Raw genomic sequence first — 19,474 nt, 5'->3', positions numbered from 1 at the left:
ATACGATCGAGATAGGCTGATATTTCATGTGTCGTATGACAAATTTATTAAGCATGTTGATTGGCTGCAGGATAGAGAAATTATCGAGTTTCTAGAAATTCTCTATCTTGTAGTCAATCAGTACGACGTATGAAATATCAGCCATAGGTACTTGTGTTTAAGATATTCAACTGACTTCACGCATAGCAGCCTTCAGCGTGAAGGAGCAAGTCTCGCTGCGAGATAAAAACAAATCGCGTCATTTTCACTTGGGAATGAAAGCAAGCGAACGCGGTAAGAAAGAAAATGGGCTAAACGCGACCGTGTTGTTCTGATTTTTCCATTGTTCTATCCTTTTATCTTTTTGAATACACACAGAAATGTTTAAAAATTGATAAAATACTGCAGAATGATTAAAAATAATTTCTGTTAAGTTAACGAATTTTAACTTATCGAAATAAATCGGAGACGAAAATTACTAATTATTTGTAATTTCTGTAAGTACCGCCTTGAAGGTTGCTACATATGAATATCGCGATTCTTGCGTTCAAGATATTCAACCAACTTCGGCCTTCGGCGTAAAGTGAACGAATGTGCTCGAATCTCGCTGCGAGCTGAAGTGAATCGCGTAATTCTTGCTCGGGAATAAAAACGATCGTGAATTGATTACACCGGATCATGTATCGACAATTCGAGCACGAGCATTCAAGTAGAATCGACTCGACGCGAGGCCTCACCTCTACGCCTTGCTCTTGCTCGTCTGCCGTTTGTTGTGCTCAGTGTTCATCAGCTTGGTGAGGATCTTTCTAGAATGGCCGCTCGGGTCGAAGTGATTCGTATGCGCGACGGCCTCGCGTTTGCTCCTCTGTTTACCGCCGTGTGCGGTGAAGATGTGCTTGTCGTAGTCGTAGTTGAAGTGCTCGTACTCGTCGACGTGCGCCTCGGACATAGTTCACGAGATTCGATTTCTCGGGGATGCTTGTAAGAAAGGAAAGTCGCGGCGCGACGCAGATTGCGCGAAATGGTACGCTCGTGTAACGACTCGACCGGGAGGATCGATTCGACACTGGTCGCGCGGCGTTCGCCGACCCGAGTTTATATACCAGCTACCAGTTACCAGCGACCCGTTCGCGCGGGCCGTACATGCGCACTTCGCGCGACGTTGCCGGCGTACCAGGCCCGGTGCTTCTTCGCCGGCGACACGGTCCCTCGATGGCACGGTACAAATTTAATATTTAATATTTTTCTTTAATTAATTCCGCGTGGAAAAAAAATAAAGGAAATTGTTTTCCCTTGCGCAAGTTCATGCAAGTTCGCGCAACTGCGTAGTATCTGCGTGTCGAGATGCGTGGCCTTCACGACTCCGATAACGTATCAAGAAGTGTCTCATTTTGACCTGGCTTTTTCGTAAAAAATTATGCAACTGCGGACTTGGATTATCTATATCAGCTGCAAAGGAAGAAATAAACAAATCGCGAGGCATACAAAGTTTGTACGTACGCGGCGCAACGTTACGACAATGTTACGTAGGGGAGACCGGGGCTAATTGGTACATGGGGCAGGTAGGTACACGGCAATTATTGCAAAAGTGACAAAAGATAATATTGCATAAAAAATATAGTATTTCCGCAAAAACATTGCGATAATATTTCCATTAGTTATTTTAGGCTGAGTAGCGTATTTTCACAAACAGAAAATAGTTTTAGTTTTGTATAGCCAAAAGTAAAATATATCAGTGATGTATTAAATGTTATATTTATCCCTATTCACTCCAACCATGCCTTTCGTGTCCCACGAGTTTCTAACAGTCGTTTGTTCCGGAAAACAAATGATCGTGGGATAATCCCCCCACTCCTAAAAAAAGTTGTTGTGGCAGAGAACCTCAGGTAAAAATTTCAAAGTCCTAGCTCATTTACTCTCGAAACGGCAAACAAACAAAATCTCGGTGGGACACGAAAGTGCATGGTTGGAGGATTACGTCAGTGTTGTGTGAAAGGTAAATGAGCATTTTTTTTTCGATAAAAATGTATTTTTGTGTATAATTTAAGCGTATTTAAAATATTTTTGTTGTTAAAACAAAATTTAACATTCCACAGAGGTCTATTATGGCTCAGAGGCAGGTGGAAGAGGTGGGGAGGAGCTACAATTATAAAAAAAATTAATTTTTTTACATAAAAAATATCTGTCACACTTTAAATTCGCCTTTTCTTATTCAGAAATTCTTTTTCCAGCATTTTTTAAGTTTTTAAAGTTCTTCTGTACCATTTAAAAATTACCAAATTTGCGGCGACGAAATTAAGTATTCCTATTTAATTAATAATTATCTCATTTTTTTCTCATTTGCACTACTTTTAGCTTTAATTTGCGTTTTGGTTCATTAAGGTTCGTCAATTTGTTCGTGAGTTATGATTTTTTAAGTAAAACGAGTCGTAACGTTTGTTTGTCAACATATAATTGTTGTAAAAAAATATTTAAATAAATAATTTCCAAATTTTCTTTACATTGCTTTTTAGTCGAAGGTACAAAGATATTATAATAATTTTTGGGGAATTTTTCAAAGCTATTAACATTTTGAAAAACACGTGGAAATCGAAAGTGCATGGTTGAAGGAATAAAGGGGCGGAAAAAACGTTGGAGTGAATAGGGTTATAAATCTGGTCATTTATATCATAATTCTAACTGTCTTTAAAATCTCTATTTTAAACGTAATAACTTCCAGTTATGTTAATGTCTTAAAACATTTTTTTGTTTAAACAATAATCAAAATATCTAAATATGGCAGGTCGGGGCTGGTTGTGACGGGGCAAGTTGTTACTGCTGTTCTACTTATTATAATTTCGACCAACTCCGTCGATGTTACACATAATTTCGGCATAACAGCGGCAGATATTTTAATCTTATGTAAGATTTCATCGTTAACGTTTCTTATTACGTATCAGAACCAGTCAATACAGAACATCAGTTAAATTACATTTATATTATAATTTTGCACTCAACAATGTAAGTGTAATATAACCCATATTGTTACATATATGTTGTTATTTTTTTTTATTAAATACATTATACTTTGAAAACTAGGTCTTTCGCAACTTAATCCAGTACTGTAACAACTTACCCCGTATGTGGAGCTGGTTGTTACAAATGTCGCCTAATAATTGTTATTGGTACAACAAAATTAATTATACTATTTAGTTAAAAAAATAATTTTTATGTTGTATAAGCATGCGTCTATTGAAAAATCCTTTTGCGGCTTGTATTCTATTTATTAGTTACGTGTAAAAAAATCTTTAAAAAAAAGTGTACCAACTAGCCCCGGTCTCCCCTATTATAGGCATATCGCTCGCTCGTGGAAACATCGATAAGAATTAATATGTTTCTATTTTTATTTTCAGAAGTGTTAAAATATTTTCAAGGACGAAATAACCGGACAGATAAAACGGCAACAAAATAAGGATACGCGCCGCGTATTGTTATTGGGCAGTCATTCTGGAAGCGTCGTCGTAGCCTGCGAATGTACGTATTTAGTCGTAATTTCTCAAAAATTTTAAAGAGTGACTTTGATTAAACCTCCATTAACTTAGCGACTAACTTATCAAGAAATATCTATTTATTAACTTATTACTTATTTTGTTGATATGAATAGAATAAAATTAATAGAGGCAAGAAAAACGCTCTCTCAAGATATAACTAGAATTATTGTATATGATTTTGCTTTAAGCAACACTGCCGGTTGAATTAATCAATTACATTCGGAGCTTGGTCGAAATCACTCTTAATCTTAACTTATTTCGCGTATTCCATTAGCTAGCTCATACGAGCAATACGTGTCCGATAATTTCTATAGATATTGTTATCTGTATGAACCATATATTGAAGATTAATTTAGATGAAATAGTTTAACGTGAGCGAGAAGTCGTCGGACACAACGTTGCCGTTTGCAGCATGATCGGATATTCAGCGACATAGCGGAATATAATTTAATAATGTTATCGCAAGTCTTCCATACGGTTTTCTTCGTACGCAGATCTTCGTTCCCGTTGCGGCGTTGCACCCAGTAGTCCTTACTCACGTGGCTAATCTATACGTTCGACGCGACCTAGAAAATTCCAACACGTAAGCCCACCCGACACTCAAGTGCATTGCCTTCCGCGAGTTCTATAGAGCGTGTATTTTCAGCGTCGGTACGACCGCACAATAGTGCGCTGTTTTTAGCAGAGCGCGTTTGTGGTTTCCGAGAGCAGTTTACTCAAAGTGATATATTTCCTCTTATCTTGCTGGTTATTCAATGGAACATTGAGGAATCGCGCAGCCACGCCGTTGCAAATTCGAAAAATTTGCGAGAATGAGAGAGGATAGAGAAAAGAACAAAATGAAAGGAATAAAAACGACTAGTTGTATACGAGTATTTAGCACTAGAACTACCGAAGATTAACTTATACCTATTTCTACCAATTTCTACAAATTTATAAATTTATAAATTTATTTATATTTGTATATTTCAATAAAAGTCAGAGAAAATTTCAAAAATTGTGATGTTTTAAAAATAAATAATTTAAAAAAATTTTAAACAAGTCATTTTGATCCCCTTGGTAGTTCTAGTGTTAAGGAATCAACGTGTGCATTGCCGATAGGAAAGTGCGTGTCACGTTGTATTCTAATCGTTTGTGAGTAAGACGTAAGTACGTGACACTTGCAATCTACCTTGCGGAGGTGCCCGCTCGTAACGGGGACGTAAACAACTCGGGAAATATTTTGTTGTTACATTCACCGAGCCGGGTTATAGATATCACCGACTCGGTGCTGTTGCGGAGGAAAGCTGATATCACGCATTAACACACGCGCAATCAATCGAGCTTCTATGTCGTACGATGCTCGACGCGAAGCGAAGCTACCGAAGCGTGAAAGACAGACGACGTCACGCCACCGACGACATTTCATATATTATATAGTTCCGTATTTTTTAATCATCTTGCTCTTGATCGCGCGATCGCAGTAACGAGTCCTGTAACTTTGTTTTACAGCTGAGTTTTATTTGGCAGAAATTTACGGAAATTTCCCCTCGACGTTGGCGAAAGTCAATAACAATACGAATTGTGAATAACGTTACGATGAGGGCAGTAAAGATAAATAATATCGTATTCTAACATTTTATTGAGAAAAAAAATAATAGTTGCAATTATCACAATTTTATTATAATTTTTAGTTATTTTTGGTACTAACTACATTTTTATAATAGTTATTTTAACAATGCGAATTATAGTTGACTCTATTCTACCTGGGTGCTTTCCAGTTAACGACACAAGTCAAGCGTCACTCTATCTTTGTTGTTCACTAGACGTTGAAAAAGAACAGAATAACTCTTGTGTCACTAAATGAAAAGCACCCATTATTATTTTCATAGCTTTAAGATACATTTATTCAACCATATAAATAGTTTTATACACTCTAACTTGCGATTTGTGTATAGTATAAGTACTATAATAATCGTACGATAACAATATGACCATAATTGCAAGATTGAGCATATAAAGTTATTTTTACCAATATTGTAGCAATAATAACTATAAAAATAAGAACCCAATCATAATTATTTTACTATGCAATTATAGTCGCAAATACCAAACATTTTCCCTCATTGTCAGTGTTGCTATTTACGGGAAAATTTGACACGTTGCGAAGTCCGTAATTCGCGGCAGTGTGTGTTTTTGCAGCGAGAGAATGTATAATGTTTATTCAAGATGATATCACTGCTATTAATTAACTATACAAAAACAGATGTTTTATATTCGAATGGTTATATTCGATTATCCAACATTCTTTATATACAATAGCGTCGCATCATTTTTTAGGTTCATCAGGTGTTATTAAATGTCGCGCCTGCGAATCTGGCATATCGTTTGTATACTCAAATAATCGAATTCCTCTTTTGTTCACGGCGCAGTTTTATTTTCAAGGTCGAGTATTGATACGGACGACGGATTATCTCAACTAGGCGCGGAATACGTGCTCGTTCTCATACGCACTCCTCTCGCCACACAAGGTGACGTTTAATTATAGCTTGTAGAACGCGCTATATTCGCTAAATCAGCAGATATGACAAAGTTCGTTCACGGTTCCTTTTCTCTTTCTCCTTCTTACTTTCGGCATTTATAAAAATACCGTGCGAAGGAAATCGTCGATCAAATTCGAAGGACAGCGATGATCAGACGAAAGAAAATTGAACGCGGACACGTGGTGCCGTTAATCGATTTGATCCTGATAGTTGGCATTAAATCGGTCCTCAGTCTGCTCTCAAACTGGCAACTGACGCGACTAGCCGAGAATCCTCCTGGATGGTTGCGGGAACAGGTTTCATCGAGCTGTAGTAGGGGAATCGCTAATGCAATGCCTTAAGCTGGATGCACAATGCTAGACGATAGCGATAGCGACAGCAATTTCCGACGAGTTGTAATTTTATATCTATTGCCTTGTATCTAACCAATCAGCGTTCAGATTTTTGCTGAGATGCGCGTTTCCAGTTTTAATGTTAATTTTAATAAATTAATGTTTGATAAATTATGTTCCTTACCATATATTCAGGTTATATTTTATCACGCTATCGCTATCGCCTAGCATTGTGTATCCAGCTTTATATTTGTATGACGCTTCCAGAGCGCCGCGCCGCCTTGGCGTTGTAGAAAGCTCCATGACCCCGAAGCAAGAAGACTAGAAGAAGGAGGGATACGCAGTGACGTACCAAGAATACGAGAAATAATTTCCTTCTAGCCGACACAAGACAGTGTGTCACAAGGTGTATTATTAAAATACATTTTTATTGAGTGAAAAGATTACTGGTACAAAAATTATAACAGAAAAATTTTTTAGGAAATTTTGCAAAGACTCATTTGGGATGTGCGACGATGGTAATTGAGGTGGAACATCTGATACGTGGAGTAATTTAAAACGGGAAATAAATCGCGGCATTTCATCAAGGCTCTATGCCTATAAAAAGCATGGCAAGACTAGAGGTTTTCAATAAGTAGTGTCACGTCCACGAAATATCGAACAGTTGCGCTGAAAATTCGAATCGAATATTATAATTGTGAAAAAGAAACTCGTCAGTTTCCATGTACTTACATTGTTATCTGTTTTGCATAAATAAATATCATGAAGGTTCAAGGGAGGATAATAAATCCGAGATACGTGGATATTGTTGGAAGGAAGAGCGATGCATGGATAAAATGCGATTAGTGAGCGAGAAGACGTAAAAGTTATATTGAACGATAATATTGATGCGTATGATAAAAAGATCGATCGCGTACGTCGATGTTTATGATAATCACGAAGAAACGTTCGGCGCTGTTTGAACAAAAAAACGTCGGTTATCCTTCTTCACGAAAGATTTGTGCCGCAAGGTGACGGCTGGATCGACAAGGTGATGTGAACGCACGTGAATCAATCGATTCCGTAGACGTCGCCGCCTTTGCGGTAATCGGCGTTGGCAAAAATTGTGGAATTTTCGTACAGTATGAAGCAGGCTACACTGCCGCGGACCCTGTAACGTTCCGCGACGTGTCCCAAACGTTTCAGACCGTCGACCACCTGCTTAGGGATCCCATACTCGTAAGACAGCTTTGACGGAAATAGCTGGTGATGTATTCTTGCTGAGTCCACCGCCTCCTTGACTGTTTGCTTCATCCAAAGTATCTTTGCAGTCACCTGAAAGCGTTGGAGGCCTTTATTCGTGAAAATTGTCCATTGATTTATTAATCTCGGCTAAATAGAAACCTGAATCCGGACTATTAGATATTTAAGGTGCTATACTGACTTGTGACACTGCCGTGGAAATTCTCGTACCACCGGCGGCACCCATGACCATCTTGACATCACCGTGCCGATCGATCAGAACGGACGGCACCATCGAGGACAATGGCTGCTTTTTAGGTGCGATATAATTGTTGGGGCTTGGCGGCATACCGAAATAATTGAACTGCGACGGAATGCTGAAGTCGTCCATGCCGTTGTTTAACAAAATGCCGGTTCTTCTGCTGACTATTCCGCTTCCAAAACTGCAAAATCGTCAGAATCGGAAAGAATATTTTAACGATTTGCAAACGATGCAACTTTAGGTGAAAATCCGCTTACTAAAAGTTAATGGTGCTGGTAGCCGATACTGCATCGCCATTCGGTGCCAGCACTGACACGTGCGCGGTACCGTGATCTTCAACAATAGCATAGTTAGGAGAACCATAGTGCCGTGGATCCTGCCACGTTTTTGTATCATCTATTTTCTCTCGTATCGCGTGCGCGAAACTTTTCGACGTTAAGTTTCTGGTTATCTTCAAAGGGATTGAAATACTGCACAATTATGATTGAAACAAACCCAGCACAAGATTAAAAAAGAAGAATTCGATATATGTATTTACCTCGGTCATATCGATGAAAGCTCCGTCGCCCAGATTCGTCCTTAACGCGAACGCATATTTGAACGTCTCTATCATTCTATGATACGTGAGGATTGTCGCGTTAAAATCAGCTATGCTGGCCGGCGTGAAGCCGTAGTCGTCGAAGACGTTGAGAATAAACGAGAGAATAGCTCCACCACCGGGTATTCCTGTAGTCAAAAGTTTTATTCCGCTCGAAAGATTTGTCTGTATCGGTTGATCCCATGAAACTCTGGATAAAGATAACAAAGATGTAGTATAAATAAATAAATAACTGAGGATTCTCGCGCAATAATAAAATTAACAAGTAACAAGTAAAAGGTGGGCTTTGGGAGTACAACGCAGATAGCAATGCGTAAGAGTTAACGCGTTGTAACAAATTTTAATTATTAAGAAGATAATTATAAATTGGATGTTTCGGCTCTGCTTTGAGCTATCATCAGCAATGCGGTAATAATTAAATCAAAATAATTTCATGTTCTCCGGCATAGAGATGTACGAATACTACAAATCAAGGATTTTTGACGTCAAATCGAATCAAATCGACAAAATTTTGTTTGAATCGAAGCGAATCGAATTGTTAAAATATAATTTTTAATTAACAATATAATTATTATTAGATTGAATTTTAACACGTAGATAATAAGAGAATATTTTAATGTGAAAAAATAATATTGTATCTATAAATTCTTTTTAAAGCACACGTACAAAAAAATATATTTAATAGAAAACTAATGAAATATATTTTATTTAACGTCGCAGCAACTAAAACAATTAGCCGAAAAATACTTTAATATAGTATCCAATAACATCCAATTACATACATAGAAATTAAAATAAAATAATATAGTTTATTTTATTATCAATACTCATAGATTACTATTTTTTACGCGTATTCAAACTTTTACTTATAATTTGATAGGGTTACAGGGTAGGGGAGACCGGGGCGAAGTCGTCACTATTTTTTTGGTGCCGATTTTTACCAACAAAACAAATAATTTTAGTAAAATGTGATATATTGTTGTAAAGAGTGAAGCCTTGGCTACAAAATTTATATGGACATTTTTGGTTTACGTCGCTTTGTTCAACTGATATAGAGTGAAAACGACAAAGGTGCAAAAATTGAAATGTCAAAATTGCCGGGGCGGAATCGTCACTCCATTCTTGGACTGGATTTTAAATAAAAATTCATAATTCCGATCATGAAAAATAAAAATAATACATTTTATTAATTATTTTTTAATAGAAAAATGGAAACATTAATTAAAAACACGATGGCGGAAAATAATTACAAGAAAAGCGCACACACTTATGTGCTCTACGCTCGCACGAAACGCACTGTTTCTCGTCAGCTCTATTCTGTCATCTCTGAGCACACGCAGCACATATTATCCAAGTCCTCGCCGGAATCCGACCACTGCTGCTTCTTTGACTTTGATTTTCGCCCGAAGCCTCCATGATTAGTGACTACTTTGCCCCGGACACAATGGCCGGTATTCATAGTCTTCAAGATCGTCTTAAGTAATGTCTTAAGATGCTAATACGGCTCTGTGATTGGTTCATGACATCTTAAGATTGAACTTAAGACGGTCTTAAATAACTATGAATACCGGCCTAAGTTTAATCGTTCATCAAATATTAGAAATCAACAAAGATAAAAAAATTTCACTGGATTTGTGTTCAGCATGCATTACTCGTCAGAATCACTTATTTCGAGATTCGGAGAGACAATAATATTTAAAATATTTAAAATTTTTGACGCGCAAAAAATTTTACTTTTGATCTCCGAAAAACACGTTTGCCTTAATGAAAATAACAACATAGCATATAATCTCACTAAACTCCGTTGGTCACATGAGCACCATAAGTAGTGTTTACAATATTAATGGCGAGTTCACACAACATACAGATTTCGAGATAATTGTAGTGACGACTCCGCCCCGATCTCCCCTGTGTCAAAGATTAGAAAGGAACTTTTTGACTGCTACTTAGCCACTTAGTGAACGGTTGTAATATTGAATGCACTTACTGAATGCGTCTATTAATGACTTTTGCTTATTAACGGGAAATATAATTTTATAAAATTGACAATATATATGATTCGTATTCGAATCATAGAAATTCAAATTTGAATAGTTCGCACATCTCTATTCTTGCAATAGGTGAGCACTTCTAGGTTGGGTGGTTTAAAAATAGTGTAATTTTTCGCGAGAAAATTCAAGTGGAATTTTGTTAATAATTATAGTTTGTAATATAATCGAAACCGAAAAGGACAATCAGAACTTGAACGACAACTTATGCACTGTTAATCGCATTGTATACTTACTCTCAAAGGATATAGAAAAGGTAATATACTTAAGAACGAGTTTTCTTCGTGACGCACAATTGATACTTTTAATTAATTACCTGTACTCGTTAAGATCTTTCATCGTTATGATTCCTCCTTGTTCTTGCAAATCATTAACGAGAAGTCGTCCGATCGTACCGTTATAAAATTCAGTCGCATTTTTTTCGGCGATAATCCGCAGCGTTTCACAAAGCGCGTAGGGTTTAATAACGGAACCTGGTTTACGGAATTTGTTAGTTGCGGGATCGACAAATAGTTCTCTAAAAGATTGATGACGGGATATATTTCGTATACACGCCACTGTAAATATCTCATCATTCATTATGCGTGGTTCTTTTTACATTTGACAAATTCGTACCTTAAAGTTGGATCATTATAAATGCTTTTCTTATTATACGCAAGGCCGTCATATTGCACTAATGTCAGGACGTAGCCCTTTTCGCAGAGCTCGATGCTCGGTTTGAACAAATCTGCCCATGGCAATCTACCGAATTGTTGATGAGCTTCCCAGTAACCGGCCAGTTCGCCGGGCACGGCAACCGCCAGTGCACCTGTCGATTAAAATCCGTTGGCATTAAATACTCCCCTGAGGATTGATCATGTATCTTTTCCCCTAGGGCGAAAACGTGAAAAGTGAAAAGTTTCACCATTGAAGTTAATGGCGGAAATTGTCACTTTTCACCTTTCCGCCCTAGGGATAAAGTTACATAATCGCTACCCTGGTGAAAAAATTTCTCATTTTCTCAGATATTTTAGATTTATGAAAAATTCTGAAAAATGTGTTAAATTTCTCAGATACTTTCAGAAATAATTGAATGAGGATTTTCTGAGTATGTATGAAAATTTCTGATAAATTGCGCAGATTTTCTCATATTTATTCAGATTTCTACAAAGATATGTTGGCGAGAAAAATCGGAAATATTTTATTATTATTTGGTCTGAGTTTTTCTGAAGGATGTTCCAATTTATTTAAAAAATTCGAGAAAATCTTTAAATTCTGAGAAAGTTTTAAAATTTTCGTAGAAATTTTGATTAATAATGTGAAAAATTCCGCGACATTTTTCCATCAAGGTCTTTCATCGGAGAAGACGATTGAAACATTGTTTATTATAAAATTTGTCGAGATTTACCGAGCGAAGATGCATTTGCGGATTTGCCATCGTACATCGTAGAATTTGAGGCCAAAGGTGCGCGGTCTCTTGCATTGAGAACGAAGGCCCGACGCGTGGATCTTTGATAAATCGTCATTATAAATCCACCGCCGAGACCTAGACTTTGCATGTTCACGAGTCCGTTGCATATTAGCGCGGCCAACGCAGCATCCACCGCCGATCCATTGCGTTCCAGGATTGATCTGAAAAGACCCGGCGAATCAATTAAGGGTATTTATCGACTATGTCGAATATTCTTGCAAATTAAGAAAAACAAGTTTTACATTTTTGTGAAATTGGCATACATACTTGCCGATAACGGCGCATGGTGCTCCGTCCGCGCAAACGGCACCGCGTTTGAAAGTTCTCAACTTGCTCCACGATGGTGGCTGGAAGCTTTCTGGATCGGGCGGCACTAGATATTCATCATTTCGCGGGTCCGACGTGATGTTACGTGCGTATGCGCACAGACCGATGATTATGGCAATTATTAACGCGGCTACGACGGCGCCAATTATGATTACATGTTGTACGCGAAATCGAGATCTGGAAAAGAATAACAACACATTGATAAAGACAATACTTGAAACATATCAAAGCGGTTATTTTTTTAACACTGAGTTATCGCCGTGATAATGTTTTTTACAACAACTTTGTTATTTTGCCAGCGCGCAGCGTAGCGATTTCAATATATCAAAGCTTAAGAGAGGCTTTTCGACGTTAAATCGATTTTATCGTTGCCCCTTTCTCGCATCGCTTTCTCTTATTGTTCAGCTGTCGTTGCAAAGATATTAATAACAACATTAATAACTGTATCAATGACATCAAATTATCATAAAATTATTCACGTATACGTGAATAATATACGTATACGTGAATAATTTTATGATAATTTGATGTTATTGATATTGATTTAACAGTACATGCACTGGATTAACTATCTTTCTTCTTGCAAATAGAATCAGGTTTCAATGTCTTTAAGTAGTGCATGATTTGTCAAGATATAGATTGATACTTTAGATTTATGTTAATTTATTCTCTTAGCTATTTCCAGCCTTAATACTAAGAGCTATAAAAATTAATGATCGATAGAACGATCGGTATGCATACACGCGTACCCGGCGTACCATTTACATATTGAAGGATATAAACTTTGTTCTGTGTAACTTCAAATGCTAATACGTTAAAAATAGCGTTAATTAATCGCTTAGATTAGAACTGAATGAGACTATTAGAACTTTGATATTTTTATATTAAAATTTTTAATATTAATTTTTACGCGCAACTAATAAAAATATACGGTGTGTTCAGTTTAAGTGTATACACTCAATTATTTCTTTAAATAATAGAGTAAAAAACTTTCAATTAAAGAAATTATTTAGTTTAATCCGTTTTGCTTTGGACGAGAATACTCGCGCGAATATTATACCCGTCAGATGCTTTGGAGTTAACTTGGGCCGCAAGTTTGTCAAACAAATCTTCATAATTTGATTACAAATATGATTAAAAATCAAGATTGTTGATTGCGCTCAAAAGTTGTAATCAACAAATGCATCAAACGGCGATACTTATTTGACCTTGAGCGTAAGTATGGAGGAGTTCTTAAGGTCAATTTTAAAATTTTAAATATAAATCTTTTATTTAACTTTTTATTTAATATTCTTGTAGCTGACATCGAGCGCTTTTTTCAAAACACTACAACAAAACTCCTTTTAGTTAAGTACTTTTCGAGATATGAGTCGACAAATTTCAAGTACCGCCGGCATTATAGGATTATCCAAGGTGTACCGCATGGAGGTAGCTTGATTCGAATTACCTTCCTTCTATCGCTTGACAGCTAGCCTTAATTGAAAAGAATCTCTGACACAACTTCATTTCTTCAGCTTCTCTTCATTTCATTATGTGAAATATACATAAAATAAGAAAATACGCATTTTTTTGTTCGAAATATTTTTGTGCAGAAGTTATAAGCAATATAATTGTATTATAAATTTTTGTGAAAAAGTTGTCAACTTTAAAAATTAATATTTCCGGTTATATTTGTCGTAGAAAAATGCATTTTAAAGCTAAGATTAAAAAAAAAATAGTTTAAGTTACAAGAAATTGCAAATTCCAATTGTTATACAAGCAATTGAAATGTTCAATTATTTTTTTTATCAAAAAGTTCACTTTAAAAATTTTTAAATTAATGCTATTGTATTCTTTACTTCATTCTGAAAGTATATATATTTTTTATGTTATGGATGAATTCTATTTTTGATATATACCTATTTTTAATGACTGATGCGCCGCGCCATGCTCGCGTTGTCTGGCTCGATCAAATACTGCAGCGGTTTCTTTGGAAATTTTTTGTAGGAAGAATGTACAGTATGAATGACATAATTTATGATGTTGAATATAATCAAGATTATACAATCACCATTTATTATGAATATTACATTTTAATAATTGTGCAATATTTCTGGTAAAGTAAATCGTTACTGTATTGTATAATTTGATCGTTAATTTTTCTTTTTATTTTGAATTGTTGGAATTTTCCGTAATGGATATTATATGCTCTAATCCTTATCGGAAAATTCCTACAGACCCAGACTTTTGGTGCTTTACGAAAAATCTCTCGATCTTTAAGCCTGTAAGTTGAACTCCATACAGAAAAAAGGCAATAACGTGACAGACGTGTTACTTGCCTCAAGTGCAAATGTATACTTGAGAAAGACCCAATCTTACAAACAGAGATGAGGTCAGTTACAGGCTTAAAGATCGAGATACTTGCCGTAGAGCCAATCTAGGCCTATAGGAATTTTCCGATAAGAAAGATTAGATCATAATATCCGTTATGGAAAATCCCACATTGAGAAAAAATGTTCTGGATTTGAGTAAATATTAGTTTGTATACAACTGTGACTCTATTTATTTAAATAAAGAAAATTTTCCTTTTTATTAGTATATTTTTTCTCAGTGAATACACACAATAAAAAATCGTGTGTACATAGCGGTCCATATGTTAAAATTTTCTTGTGTTACCGAGATTTGATTATTATTTTAATGTAAAATTAACATACAACAGCTATGTTATTATTTTCTTAACATTTTTATGTGTTACATTTATGTCAACGTGGATAACGCTTTATACAATATGTTATTTAAAAATTAAATATTATTTTGAGTTCTTTTAATACAATTATTTTAAAAAATTAACACATCTTACAGTTATTTTAACATAAACAAAAGTGAAAGTAAATCTTCAAATAATCGTAAACTTTGACATACAAAATAATTAAATTTACTAAAATCAAATGTTTCAGTTACACATAATTCAAGTTAAAAGAATTAATATCATGTGTTAATATAACTTGAAAAATAAGCATTTATTTTAATTATTGAAATTTGATACAACTCAAAATAAAATGTATTAACCCTTCGTAGTTACACTTCTCTAGAATCCCGTGGTAGTCGGTAACCAATAAGTAAAAATGGTTCTCTGACCTCCTCTAACTTAAATTTGGCGAGATCGCCAAATTTAACGCCTCTTGATTTTTACTTATGGGGAACTTTAAAAAATAAGAGTTATCCAAATAGGTAATAATTTTTACCTATTTCATGTTCCGTTTCAATATTTGTTTATAACTTTGTTTATAATAAAGCATTTCTAGCCAAACTTCATATAATATTTTTTTCTTATTTTTACTTGTAGAATATGCTCCCGCAGTTTGTCGGATAAAACCCGGGGCACCCTGTATAAAATAATGATAGTATTATAATTATATCATATATAATTATATTAGTTTTAGAAAGATATATATGCATGTAAAATAAGAAAATATATAAAATTACACGTAAAGCAATTTATAGAAATTTCAAATATAATTACACACATATACCTATTTATCCACGTAATGTGTAATGCATATTTAACCCTCCGTGTACGTGGGTCTACGGCGTCCGAGCCAAAATAATATCTGCTCGTAACTGTAAAACTGGCAAGCCTGCCTCTATTTCTAAAAAAGTAAGTGAGAAAAGGGACTCAAGAGTAAGAGGGACTCAGAGCTGTTAATAAAGATCAATATATCGCCGAATACCGAGCAAGTCAAGTCTCGCACGGACGTCTCAGACCCATGTATGCACTAGATGTAATATCTTTTTTGTAAGTAATAATTTTTTCTTTGGATGTAATAATAACTGTTCCCAGAGCCTCCCATTAACGGGTGCGGCGTTGGAATTTTTGTGGTTTTAGTTGGTAGGCGATGGACCCGCGCTTCGGCGTTGGTCTGTTGAATCCAACACACTCCCCGCCTCTTCCCAGAGGTGGGGGAGTCTTTTGAAGATTTCCCCAAGTAAAAAAAAATGTAAGTAATAATTTTGCTAATATTATTGAAAGTTCATTAAAAATCAAATATTAAATAAACAAATGGTTATCAAAAGATTATAAAATTGTCAACTACAATGTAGACAGATGTTTTGTAAATTTTTTCAGATTTTTTAAAATACTTTAAGGTAGGGAAAATAGCGTTGGACATGACAGACTCATGTATGCACTAATTAAGAAGGTACTGAAAAAACGGAGGGTTAATATAAAAGCATTCTTTCATATATTTAATATATTCTTGAAGCGTGTGAGAATTTATATTTTATTACTTTGCGTATACGCGTCTCCGTGTAATACGCCGTGCACATATCTGTAGCATACGCTGTTATACCCGCCTCGATATGGGTACCTGTACTGACGCGGGTATAACGGGTACCCGTATTTTGAAACGGGTAGCGGGTTATTCATTTCAGTATACACGGTAGCTTATTTCTTATTCAATCCGCGATAACTCAGTAACAAAAAATCACAGAAACATTTTTAAAAAAAGATTTTGTACGGAAAACTTCAAGCTTTCGCGTTACAAAGTCGAAAATTTTCGTAGATTTTTTTGTGCACGTGACAGGCCCACAAAGTGAGAAGAAAATTTTCCATTTTGTCCAGCTCGTAGTTTTCTATATGTAAAAATCACTAAACTCACAGAAACTAAAAAATAATAAAGTAACCTTTCGAAAGTAAAAATTTTAAGCTTTAAAATCCTTTTTTTAAACTTAAATTTTGTTTATTTTTAACGAAGTTACAGCTGCTTGAATCTTACCTATTTTTTAAGAAAAATCAAGCCCTCTAATTTTTGTGAGGAGCTTATAAAGTAAAATAGGGTAGTGTCCAAATTACCCCAACTTCATCCATGTAGTTTACTAAAGAAAAATGAAAGACAGAATTTTTTAATTTATATTTCACAGAATATTAATTTAATTAATTTAATTTATTTTATAGAATCTGTCAATGGATCAAGATTTATTAAATTCGTCAAATTCGTCAAATGTCAAACAAATTTTAATCTGTAGTAAATTAATCTGAAGTAAATTAAGAAATCCTATAAATGTTGTCCATTTCTTGTTAATTAGAGAAAATGTCAATATATTTTGTAACAATAATTACAATACTTTACTGATAATTATTGTAAAGAACGGAAAATACAAGACATACATTTGAAATTTATTTTACTATGTAGGGGAGGACGGGGGAATAAGAATCATCTTAGAATAAATTGACTATTGCGCGTTACAAATCCGAACCCGCGTGTAACTCTTATGGAACACTGCTTTCTCCGCCATTCGAATGTTTCATCAAGCTCGCTTTGTTTGCCTGGGAAAGTGCACGTCGTGTTTCCGGTCGCTCCTTTATAATTTTTATCGATTTTTTCTTAAGCAAAAAGTAGTTTTACTTTCCTTTATAATTGAATTAATTTTTTTTTTATTATTATTATCATATGTTTACTTTAGTGACAAAACATAAAATTAAAATGTCTTTTCAATAGTTTTTCTCTTAAACCATCGAAAGAAGTTAGACTAATGGGGTAATTCGAACTAATTCCAATGGTGTAATTAGAAGAGGCTTTAATTATAGTAATTATCTCGGGTATACAAATTTTAAACATACAATTGCGTACCTAGTGAAAAAATAAACAATTTTATTTGCAAATTTTGCATTCGTAAAAATTAATTATAAAATGATAAAAAAACTTAAATTTAATGATTGATCTCGTTCTAAGTTAATGGAAGATGATAAAACTTATTTTTTACCTATTTAATTGCTGTTTCCACAATGTACTTTGATACTCACTTAAATGTTTGCATAGGCAAAGAATCTGATTACTCATAAGATGGTTCTCATTGCCCGGTGCCTGGGGTAATAGGAGTTTATTTTGATTTTAAAAAATTTTTTATTTCTTTGGTGATTTTATTAGAATTTAAATACATATTTATGTTATATTGAATTGAAGCTCAATGTTTTTCGAATTTAATAACTAAAAGTTTAAATATATAAATATATAAATATATTGGTGATTATAATATATTTATTATATTTTTTTCTTAACTGATGTCAGTTCCTCCGTCCTCACACAATAATCATTGAGCTTGTCTTACAAATTACACACAAAGGGCTATCGTACTATATAAAGTAAAAAATATAGCATTTTATTAAAAAAAAGATAAAGTTGATCATAAAAGGATTCTAAACCAAAGGCCGAACTCCGAAAATGTTGACAATTTCGATAGTTTTTTATGTTACCGGCCTATAAGATCTGTCCTTGTACAAATGTATAGATAAAAATATAGACAAGGATAAACAAGGTTATAGTACCTACCTATATTTATATACCATAGACATATATTATATACATTGCACGATAATAGATCTACAAGCATAACTTTTTTGTTAGAGGTCTAATCCTAATTCTGAGAACCGTATACATTGATAACAAATCTGTGCCTGTTCAGAGTTTGCAAAAGAAAACAAGGAAGAACAATGATAATAACAATGGGAGAAATTATATAGGATGTTATAAGGGGATCCTATAGTGGCACTAATTACCGACATTTAGTTAAAAGCATACAACTTTTAATTTGTTTTACGGAATTGTAAAATTTTTATACAGAATTAAAGTACGCATAAAAACGTAGAGAGCTAGGGTCGGTTTTACATCAAAACTGAAAAAAAAATTAAAAATTTGGGCACATAGAGCTGTCACTGCCGACAATATTTGCTTATATAAAGATACTGCAGTTTATATATACAAAATGAGATACTAACCCTCTACGGAAAACATTGAAGAACAATATCGTGCAATTACAACTACGATAGAAGTCTAGAAAAAAAAGTGTCATGCTTTTAACTTTTATATATGCAAAAGCACATGCAGGTTGATAAGATGAGCAGTATTGCGTGTTGCCCCTTAAGGGGATCCTATCGGATCCTATAGTAACAGTAATTATCGACATTTAGTTAAAGGCAAACCACTTTTAATTGGCTTTACGGAATTGTAAAATATTTGTACAGAATTAAAGTACGTACAAAAGTGTAGGGGGCTAGTGTCGGTTTTACATAAAAAACGAAAAAGAAAATTAAAAATTTGGGCACATAAAGCTGTCACTGACGACAATATTTGCTTATACAAAAATACTGCAGTTTATATATACAAAATGAGATACTAGCTCTCTAGGGAAAACATTGAAGAACAATATCGTGCAATTACAACTACGAT

General features: G+C 34.7%; 2 protein-coding genes and 1 long non-coding RNA gene across 4 annotated transcripts in view; 1 reads left to right on the top strand and 2 right to left on the bottom strand.

Moving 5' to 3' along the window:
* Positions 1-210: 210 nt before the first annotated feature.
* Positions 211-1,067, bottom strand: LOC112459945 (nuclear protein 1-like). Its single transcript, XM_025024321.1, has one exon. The coding sequence runs from the start codon at positions 926-928 to the stop codon at positions 719-721; it is 210 nt and encodes a 69-aa protein (XP_024880089.1). The 5' UTR covers positions 929-1,067; the 3' UTR covers positions 211-718.
* Positions 1,068-1,208: 141 nt separating this feature from the next.
* LOC112459946 lies at positions 1,209-6,720 on the top strand. Its single transcript, XR_003041393.1, has 4 exons — positions 1,209-1,541; positions 3,372-3,492; positions 5,934-6,343; positions 6,631-6,720. It is a non-coding gene; the product is annotated as an uncharacterized LOC112459946 (long non-coding RNA).
* Positions 6,721-6,772: 52 nt separating this feature from the next.
* The window catches only part of LOC112459942 (glutathione hydrolase 1 proenzyme-like), a 23,577-nt gene continuing 10,875 nt past the window's right edge, over positions 6,773-19,474 (bottom strand). For both annotated transcript variants that reach the window (XM_025024319.1, XM_025024318.1), the window contains 8 exons: positions 12,210-12,446; positions 11,880-12,103; positions 11,108-11,300; positions 10,809-11,009; positions 8,385-8,634; positions 8,104-8,297; positions 7,787-8,027; positions 6,773-7,677 (listed from right to left, as the gene is read on the bottom strand). In XM_025024319.1, coding sequence (XP_024880087.1) covers positions 7,414-7,677; positions 7,787-8,027; positions 8,104-8,297; positions 8,385-8,634; positions 10,809-11,009; positions 11,108-11,300; positions 11,880-12,103; positions 12,210-12,446 — 1,804 coding nt within the window. In that variant the 3' untranslated portion in view covers positions 6,773-7,413. The remainder of the gene's footprint in view (positions 7,678-7,786; positions 8,028-8,103; positions 8,298-8,384; positions 8,635-10,808; positions 11,010-11,107; positions 11,301-11,879; positions 12,104-12,209; positions 12,447-19,474) is intronic.

This window comes from Temnothorax curvispinosus, unplaced genomic scaffold (genome assembly GCF_003070985.1).
Source record: "Temnothorax curvispinosus isolate PA1 unplaced genomic scaffold, ASM307098v1 QBEX01010257.1, whole genome shotgun sequence".
NCBI lineage: Eukaryota > Metazoa > Arthropoda > Insecta > Hymenoptera > Formicidae > Temnothorax > Temnothorax curvispinosus.
This window is presented reverse-complemented; position numbering and strand designations above follow the sequence as displayed.

Coding starts and splice junctions, on each gene's coding strand:
- LOC112459945 (XM_025024321.1), bottom strand. CDS start 928: ATGTCCGAGGCGCACGTCGACGAGTACGAGCACTTCAACTACGACTAC.